We start from the raw sequence: 9602 nt of genomic DNA, 5'->3' as shown, positions 1-9602 counted from the left end.
CCTAGTTTCAGCTTGTGTTGCAAGGTCTAGAGCGTGTCTCGGTGAGGTAATGATTCACTCTTCAGTGCTCTAGTTTGCTCTACTAACCAGCCTCCAGGGACGGAATGTCAGTGCCACATTCTGCTGTATGAATGTCGAGGTAGAGGCTAGGACAGGCTGGGGGCCAGCCAGTGACCCCAAGAACTTAGGTTCTTATTTTCCTCTTGTGACCCAAAGTCAAGCCCAAGTTTCCAGGTGCCACAGGGGCCGTGTGTCTATTGCTGCCTTAGCTTGGGCCAAAGTGAAAAACTTTAATTATTAAGTTTCTCAAGGAATCCTCCTAGGTCTCTGCAACTGGACCGTGGAGGAAGTTAGGAGGCATGAACAGCTTTGAGGTGGCACCCGGAACTCTACTTGGGAGCAAACATAGCAGCCTCAAGAAAACCTGGAGTTGCTCTTTACCACTATTGAGAAATCTCAACAACCACATAGTACTTAACACATGCGTGCTATCTTCTTTCTGAAGACAAAAAAAATAGTAATTTTATCTGGAATCACTATGAAAGACAGAAATAGCCTTTCCATGTGACCCAAAGATTATACAACCTACCTTCACCTCCCTGGCACATTGTCTGTACTTCACAAAAGACTTAGTACATGAGTGTTTTTCCTTTATTGCTTCCATGATCAGAGTATTAAAAGCAGTAGCTCATGCACTAAGTATTGAGTATTGTTGTAAAACTTCATTTTGTTCCAAGGAAACCCCAAATAAAACGACGCACTTTCCAAAAAATAAAAGCTCGTCATTTCAGAGGATTGGTTTTCTGAAACACACTGTCCATACCTCTGTGATTAATTATTCTACTAAATTGGCATGAAGTGTCTTCGTGCAAATGAAACTCTTTCTTAAAGGAGAAATGTCTAGATTAGCTCTATCTCTCCACTAGGTTCGGAGCATCTTAAGTTCCCAGTAAACACCAATGGCCTGACTGAACCTATAATGTAAAAACATAGCTCTTGGGCTGTAGCTGCGGATCACGTGAAGTGATATTTAGTCTGAAACTGGTGGGTCTTAAAGTTTGAGGAGCTCATGGCTTTCAGTTGGGGGTCACACAGAAAATGACAGGGAACAGGAAAAGACCCACCAAGTCTCAGGGCTTGCAAGGGAGCAGAGTCACTTACTAGGACTAACAGCAACCACGCAAAAAGGGACATCGACTTAGGAGGCCTGATCATCTTGGTCACAGACCTTGTCTGAATCTAAATCTGGACAATGCCAGCAGCTTCTAGGCATTACAGCGTTGTCATCACCAAAGTCATGTGTGCGAGACAGGTGTCTCTCATTCCATTCCTCAGTGCCCCAGAGGACTAAGCATTTCTCACCAAAGGCATAAACAAGCTCCTTCACAGTCAGACTGAGGAGCCTCCGGGCGGCCACTTACCTGCTGGTTCTGATAGGCTGTGACAGTGGTGAACACAGTCTCCGGAAAGTTGAAGGTCTTCACCCCGTCCCCCACAGGGACAGGTTTGGTGGGCGAAAGGTCGCTGCTGAAATCCTTGCGAATCACGTGCACGCGAGGCTGGTATTTGTGCATAGAGTGCAGGATGATCTGTAATGAGAAGGGGACACCATGCCGGCGGGCTCGCCGCTCCGGGCAGGTTCTGGAGCATCCATTACCTGCCAAAGCAGGAGGAGAGCGCGGATGGCTGGAGGAGGAGCAGAAGCTGGCAAGCAGCGTCTCTGCTGCGTGATCACACCGTGTGTTACGTGAAGCACGCGGCAGAGTGTCCCAGCCATGAGGGGGAGGTGGTTTGTCCTTACTGGGTCAGGATGCAGTACTGTTTGGGCACTGTAGACAACTTTCCACTACAATGTCTCAATCTCACACAGCTGTCAGCTGCCTCCTCTACGAGTTCTCAGCATGAGCTCAGTGTGGCTAAGCCTGGCAAGCCAGTGTTGGTTACTGATCGAACAGGCTTCCTCTCCACCACTATGCTACCTGTGCGTCCTCCCAGCCTCAAAACTCCGCTTCCTTAAAAGTAGGAACCAGCCCTCCCTGTGGCGCAACAGGTTAGAGTGCAGCACTGCAAGCTGGCTGCAGCCTCTTCAGTGCGAGTTTGATTCCCACCCCAGAGGTGACCACATGGCGCGGCAGACCGCTCCTGACCCGCCCGCTGCTCCCCTCAGCAGTGTGCTTTGTGAGTCTGCCTGCCTGTTCTGCTCCCCACTCTGTCTCTGATGAATCCTCTCATCATCCCTACACCTCTGGCCTGCATTCCAGTTCTGTGTGCACAAATAAAAAAAAAATGGAACCACGGCTTTGGCAATGTCAGTTTTCCTCGGATATTGGTGAAAATGCAGTCTCGGATTTACTGCCGAGATAACGCCATCACTTCAGGTCCCAGTTACAGGTGGAGACCTCTCCCTCTCCTATAAATGAGTTATTTTTTTTTGGACAGATTAGTCAGAATTGTCGCTTTTTGTTGGTCTCTGAGTATATTGCCCTCTGTGTTATTCTGCTGAAAGTTGAGGGTGTTTTTTTCGCTTTCACTCAACTTTCTGTGTTTCTCTTTCCTCCTTGACTGCACTGTGCGTCTCTGAAGCACACTCTGATAAACAGCCTGATGGCGGCAGATACTCGCTGAGTGTCAGGTTTGTAATAAATGGAAAATCACAGGGCGGGAAAGTCAACATCGATGCTTATGACTTTAAAGAAGCCAAGTCAGAGATGCTTGCTTTACCCACTTGAAAAGTTTGCGGCTACCCAGCTTTAGGGCAAAAAGAGAGCAGAAAAGGAGTTTGGGGACTCACATGCCCTTGATCATCCAGTTCATTGTTGGTCAGCTTGAGTTTGTCGAAACTGACCACCTGTCTCATCCAAGTGTCTCCAGAAGCTAGAGAATCGGGGTGTATGTAGACTCTTGGGGGCACCGGGGAGTCGGCGTTGCCGGCCACCATCCACTTGGAGCTGTGATACACATATCTGAGACAGAGGGAGACGAACATTCAGAGACAGATGCAGGGGAGGAGCGGAGGTCGGGGCACACCGGAGGAGGGAGTGAGCAGAGATGCAGAGATGACAAAAACGGAGTGGCATGAGGGTTGAACAGAATCCAAAGGGGGACGAGTAAAAGGAACGAGATGCAGTGGGGGAGGGCAGAAAAATGTGTGGGCAATGATCAAAGCTGAAGCTCTCACAGGAAAACATTCTCACACCCTCTTCTTCCGCCCCCTCTGCTGCACCCCCACCAGCGTGCACGCAGCGTCCTGAGCCCACGTGCTAGCTGTGGAAAAGGTATTTTACTGCAACCTTTCACCTTTCAAATGCGAACCATATAGTCCACTGACCACTTGTTCAGGACTCGGTCCTTTATTAAAAACATCTTCCGTATTGTCCTATAAAACACAGCCATGTGCGGAGGCCTTCCAGGCCTCTCGCTTGTTAACCATTTCCCTGCTGAGAACCTGAATTTGAGGCAGTTGCCTCCAGCAGCCAGAGTCATTTCTACAGAGACAGCGCTTTGCCTCGGTGCAACCAGAGGCCCCGCCAACGCTGCCCAGTTAGCGTGGTCTTTGACGAACCTACTTTTGCAAGGGAGCATCTTCTACGCCACCTTCCCACGGAGCTGCTGCTGTGGACGGCAGCTGAGGTCAGTTTCCAAACTATGTCCACCGCCCCGCAGTTTCTCCATGGATTTGATACTCTCCTGTTTTTCAATCCTAACAACTACATGGCACCCGCAGCCCGGCAGAGGCAACACAAATCGCAGCTGCCGAGATCCTCTACGACAGGCCCAGCATGTCTCCTCGCGGAAGGCCGGCTCCAGGCCACCTCTCCCTTGGCCAGCAGCCTCCCCTACCATGCAAGCCCTGGCCTTGCCCTTTCATCTCTCACTTCCAAATCCCTGGGCTTGGGGCCAACTTCTCAGATTTTAGGCATTTCAGAATGAGCCGCGAGTCACTGAATTGATTGAGATCTCTGGAAATCAATGAAGTCATCACTTGTTTCTGTATAATGTATAAAGTCATCTAAGAGACAGAGCGACTCTGTTGGCTTTTAATGATTTTGAAGGAAAGTTGCTTAACTTGCCCATAACCCATATTAATGAGAAATAATTCTCTCTAACTAGATGTTTTTCTTAAGGTCTTACTCAATTCTCCATTTCTTCATCTCCACATCCACAGTTATCCACCCCATAGAAGTCAGGGTGTGCCACGCCAGCCCCCTTTTCCCCTCCCAAAATAAATCCACTCAACTCACTTCTCATGCATAAACCAGGTCACTCAGCAGTGTGCTAATCACTTTCAATGTTAACGGACTTAACCATTGGCTTAAGAACCATGTGATGTTTGCTAGTGGCCAGACCAGACTGTGGCTGAGCCCTATCCCTCCTCTGACGGCTACTGTCTGCCCAGGGCTCTTTCGTCGCCTCTGGTCTAGCTTCGATTCCTTGTTCTCTGCACTGTGCACGTTCAAAATGTATCACCTAGCAAAGCTAAGGAACTGCCCGAAAAGGCTTCTGAGGCCCACAGCTTGACATCCCGGAGTCCCCGTTACCTGTATCTTTTATTGTCCACAGGCACAATGTCCATTGCTATGTAGTACTGCTGGTGCGGGTCCAGGCCGGTGATTTTCACTCTCATGGCAGGAAACATCCTCCTGAGGAGAGGTGGGTGGACCAAACACAGCAGTCAGAGGATGCGGGACAAAAGCTGAGGGGTGCTCTTCTTGTTGGACCTCTGAGCATGCCAGAGTCCAGGAGCCTCCACGTTCAAGGCCGACTGATAGTTTTTATTCACTTTTGTGTATTACTACCTGAAAGGCTTAGATTGCAGAAATAGCACCTCATCTAAACTTAAACTGACTCTGTTTAATTAAACAATTTATTGACTCTGCTTTCTGTAATTAGCTAACCCCTAGAATTACATAGATAGATAAGTTGTGTAACCACACTGTTAGACTATAACATCAAGATTATGCTTATACTCTTACACTTAGTAGACTTGAATACCATAGACTCATCTTATGATCTCAGGAATGTGTCATCGTTTATTCTCAGTAATCAAAATGTTGTATGGATTTTTGAAAATGGCCACTCTGAAAGTTAATTTCTGAAGAATTAAAAAAAAATGATCCTACCAGTACCCAAATAAAGGGCCACCAAAGTTTGTTTGTTTGTTTTTTAATGCATAAAACCGTAGTAAAATTCCTGCAAGTTCTCAGGCTGTCAACATGTGTCAAAAGAAGGACCTGGCAGTATAGGGAGCAAATGCCAAATGAATTCTAGTGGCCTCTGGGCAATACCTTGATTCTACCACAATGGCTTGTTAAACTTGCCAAAGCGAGTGAGGTCAGGATGTGGCACTTCACAGCTAGTCTCATAATTGAAGAGAGGAGACGGAGGAGCCCCAAAGAGGTATTGAGTTTCAGGGAGTCTAGAATAAAGTTCACAAGTCTTTTTTGCCCATAAGAAAGAAGAAAATACATCAAGCTCTTTTGTATGTCATTCATTTAGAAGCCAGACATAAAAAGTGCTCAGTTCAAAATTTGGGATTACCTTAAATGCGCTCTAGGGTACTTGGACGCAAAATGCTGCATTAAGCTTAACCATCTGGGGCCAGTTAGTCGAGCAGGGCAGAGCACAGTGCTAATGAGGTCAAGGTCACAGGCTTGATTCACATATGGCCTAATTGGCTTTGCTCCATTTCATGGCCATAGACCATACTCTGACCCCAGACAGCCATCTTGCAAATGTGCACTAGTTGTTTACATAAAGAGCTTTCTGTGCTGGGCACACACTGCACTACTCATCAAAAGTGACTGAAAAGCAAATGTTCTCTGGTAGTGGTTCAGTCTCAACATCATACTGGGAGGAAAGCCCTTGGGAAGATACCTTTAATGGAGATGATTCATTCTTAAGTGTTTTCAAAAATAATAACCATTCCTTCTTTCCTAATTTGTAACTTTCCAGAAGCTTCTACGGGAATATCATCTTAGATTTTCTCCCTCTGCCCATACAAGTTTAATTAGAAAGTCTTATATTTTAATGTTATGGTGAGCTAATTGATTCTTTTCAAAAACTTCTGAATCTTTGTCTACATGTTTAAATATAGAGCAGCAATTGCTTTCTTAATAACAAAGACTTATAACTGCCTTATAAATGGCTAGAGAGCATCTTGTCATGGACAGATATTCTCTGGGATAAAAAAAAAAACAATAGTCCCCCTCAGCCAGCAGTCGAGGCTGTGCTACATTAAAACAGATAAATTCAAGAAAAGGAATTAGATTTGTTTAATTCCATATTTTTGAATAAAGATAAATACTTCACTTGAGTAAAGTAAAGATAGGTACAGATAGGTATAGATAGGATCTTGAGTAAAGAAGTTACTCGTCTCTTCCTAATACCCAAATTGTAAAATGGATGATTGGTATAACCTGGAATAAGTCACTTTACCCCATCATCTATAAAACAAAGGAAGGTTTCCTCTTGCTTTAAAATGTTTACTTTAGTTGAACCTATTCGTAAGAATGTACTAAACACTGTTCCTTTTTTCTACTTTTTGTCAGTATTTTAGTACAGAATAACAGATAAAGTCATATAATGATAAAGTCATATAATCTTTTATATTGAAAAAATGAGATGCATTTGGTTTTAATTTTATAACTGAATTTAATTCAATTATTTTGTCTTCCAGTCCATTAATTCCTGGAAGCAACTCTGTCCATGGTGCTGATTGTACAGATTCCATCATTGCATTAAAAGATTGAGGGCTGTGTAGACTACAGTGGTTCTGAAACAACAGGACAATGGTCTGGGTGTGAAAAGAAGTAGACAATCCCTGAGATCATCTAAAAGGGTAAAATATCAGAGAGCCATACATAAATAATGTAACTAAGAAAGTTGAAATTGGAATTAAAATGGAAAAGGACATTATGTAAGAAGGAAAATTAGGTGAAAAGGAGACGTCAACTTGGGAAATGCGTAGGAAAGTGAAGAACTTTCACAGAAGTAAAGGTCTTCTCTGTCTGGTCCTGAGTTGCCCCAGAATGACTGGGCAGAATTACATGTAGCAACAGCTATAAATGAAGCTATCAAATACAGACGTGATGAATGCAGTTTCTAAATCTAGACTAAAGGACATGAATAAAGAACAAACTGTATATCTGAGTCAGGACTAGCTGGATATACTCAAGAATCAGAGTGAAATTGCACAGGCAAGAATATGGAAAGAAAACACAGCCAGAGATCCACAGATAGAGTCAGGAAAGCTGTGCAAGTGAACTAAATTCACTTTGAAGTGCAGGAATTGAGGGGGGATTACATGAGGTAATAAGTTATGGTAAATAAATACCGAAAATAAAAATGGGAAAACCTTATTACAAAAAACATAATAATTCCTCTTCTCCAAAACAAACCCCCATGCCAAAAACTAAAGCAATTCTCCTTCAAAGTTTTTCCTCCTGTGACACCTACTAAATCTTTCAAAAGGAAGGAAAGATCAGAAGAAAAAGAAAATGAACAAGATATTCTGTCCATTTTAGCCTCTTGCTTTTGCTATGTTTTATCCTGTTGGGGGAGTGGGCTTCTCTATTTGCATTCAAATAAGCTGGACCTGAACTACATCTTCTTTTACTTACAGTCCATGTTCACTAAACAGCTTACAATCAATGAGGTGGGTCTTTCTGGTAGATATGATACTAGGATGTAATTTGGCTTTGAAAATGTGAAAGTAACATAATTGTCATTTCAGTGAGCTATTCCTATTTAGTCAAAAGTTTAATACAATTATCTCTATTTGCATCACTTTGATTTTGAATCCAAGCGTTCAAAACAACCAGTTCTTAACAGTGCAGTTATAAGTAGTTAAGACCACTGATTAAGAGTCAGACAGACTTCAGTAGAAGTCTAGAGCTGCCTGTACTCCCCACGTGGTTTTAGTCAAAGTTAGTTAACTTCTTTCAGATTTTGTATCCCCATCATATTTAGGGTTATCATATCCTACCTCACAAGATTCCTGTGACGCTTTCACCCCCACCCCTATGCAAGATTGCCATATCCTAACTTCATAGGATTCTCTTCATGTTGAGATGAACCCAAAATGATGATACCCAGCAAGGGAACTGAGAAATACCAAAAAAGGCATATCGTAATTGGTATGAGCACTTAATTTAAAGTGCTTATTTCAAAAGAAACTGTACTTTTGAAACTCATAATCCTACATAAGTAGTTTTGTGAGCATATACCCCCGTCACCATTAACATTTTTCAATAATTTCAGGTCAGCGATAAAATGCAATGGATCAACAAACAGGAGTCAAAAGATGCACCAAATCCCACTCTCACCAAAACCAAAAGTCATTCAAAAACATCCAGCTGCTTTAGACTCCTGAGGAGATACAAGCTGTTGTTTGGAGAGCAAGCATTGTCTCTTGAAAGCATTGCCTGATGAAGGAACTCTTGCTGTCGTGAGCTACCACTTGGTAACTATGGACGATGGGTCCCAGCATTAGCTGAAACACATTTGTAGGTGGAAACTGTGTTTGAAGGCAAAGGGGATTTAAGATTGAGTGGCTCTTGGAAGTAAAAACAGAAATCCCAGTGAACACAAGATCACTTTAGCAAGATCTTCAGATGCAGAAAAGTAAGTGTAAGTTGCTATGGCTTCACCAAAGCTATCTACCACATACGTATCCCAACAAAAAAGGTAGCAGTTCCTACTTTCCTCTTCTGTTCTTTGACTCTGAGCATCCGGAGGCACTGAGCCTTACCTGCCTGCTTTGGTGATGATCATTTCTGTTCCAATGTCATGGAACCTTTTCCAGAGGTCGGCGCACTGCAGTTCCACCTGGATCTCTTCCATGGATGACATGGCGGCCGTCACGGGGCCCGCAGCGCCCGGACCCAGGTCAGCGTGGGTGTCAAAGGAACAGGAGGTCCGCTCAGTGAGCACCTCAGAGTCCGAGCCAGTGCTCTGCTCAGAATCTGCAAAACAAACACAAGACCTCAAGTGAGACTGAGCTCCCTCAGGCCCAGGAGAAGGGGGCAGGTTGGGGGAGGTGAGCAGGGGAAACTTAGGGTTGGGAAGCTCCAGAGCACAGCACTTGGGCGATTTTATTATATTTTTTTATGGTTTGTTTTTGTGATTTATGACCTTCTTTCAGGTTTCAGGTTTCCAACGTGACATCTGGCATTTTAGTAAGTTTTAGTAACAGCTGAAGAAAATTGGCCCACAACAGGCAACATAAAAAGCACCAGTGTCACCACGTTGAAGGGAATGAAGCCGAAGTGGGGCAGAATAAATAAAGTCCAAATTAAAATAATAAGAAGAGCCGTTAGGGACTATTGCCCCAGATCTAGAGTAGACCAGCCCACTGGGTAAGACCAGGCCGACAGCAGCATCCCCTGTGCAATGCCCCACCCACCGCCTACCAGTGGGTTCACTTTAGAGAGCATTTTTTCCTTCATTTATATATCCTGGCCATCAAACGCAACAAAAAGTTGTTCAGAACCTTCAGGAGCACTTGGTTGTATATTTGAATAAATAGCTTTTCCTAAGAGCCCAGCCAGGCCATTTTGAATGAAAAAAAAAATTGTTGTGAAGCATAGATGTCAGCATATGGG

The 9602-nt window shown here is 44.1% G+C and overlaps 1 protein-coding gene across 1 annotated transcript in view; it reads right to left on the bottom strand.

Moving 5' to 3' along the window:
* TBX15 (T-box 15) overlaps positions 1 to 8960 on the bottom strand; it is a 42464-nt gene extending 33504 nt beyond the window's left edge. Inside the window, exons 1-4 of the mRNA XM_012729988.1 lie at positions 8750 to 8960; positions 4539 to 4640; positions 2792 to 2963; positions 1422 to 1589 (exon numbers count right to left, since the gene is read on the bottom strand). Coding sequence (XP_012585442.1) covers positions 1422 to 1589; positions 2792 to 2963; positions 4539 to 4640; positions 8750 to 8850 — 543 coding nt within the window. The 5' untranslated portion in view covers positions 8851 to 8960. The remainder of the gene's footprint in view (positions 1 to 1421; positions 1590 to 2791; positions 2964 to 4538; positions 4641 to 8749) is intronic.
* Between the last annotated feature and the right edge of the window lie 642 nt (positions 8961 to 9602).

This window comes from Condylura cristata, unplaced genomic scaffold, assembly GCF_000260355.1.
Source record: "Condylura cristata isolate star-nosed mole 26May11 unplaced genomic scaffold, ConCri1.0 scaffold00026, whole genome shotgun sequence".
NCBI lineage: Eukaryota > Metazoa > Chordata > Mammalia > Eulipotyphla > Talpidae > Condylura > Condylura cristata.
Note: the sequence above shows the minus strand (reverse complement) of the source record. Positions and strands in the feature narration are given on the sequence as shown.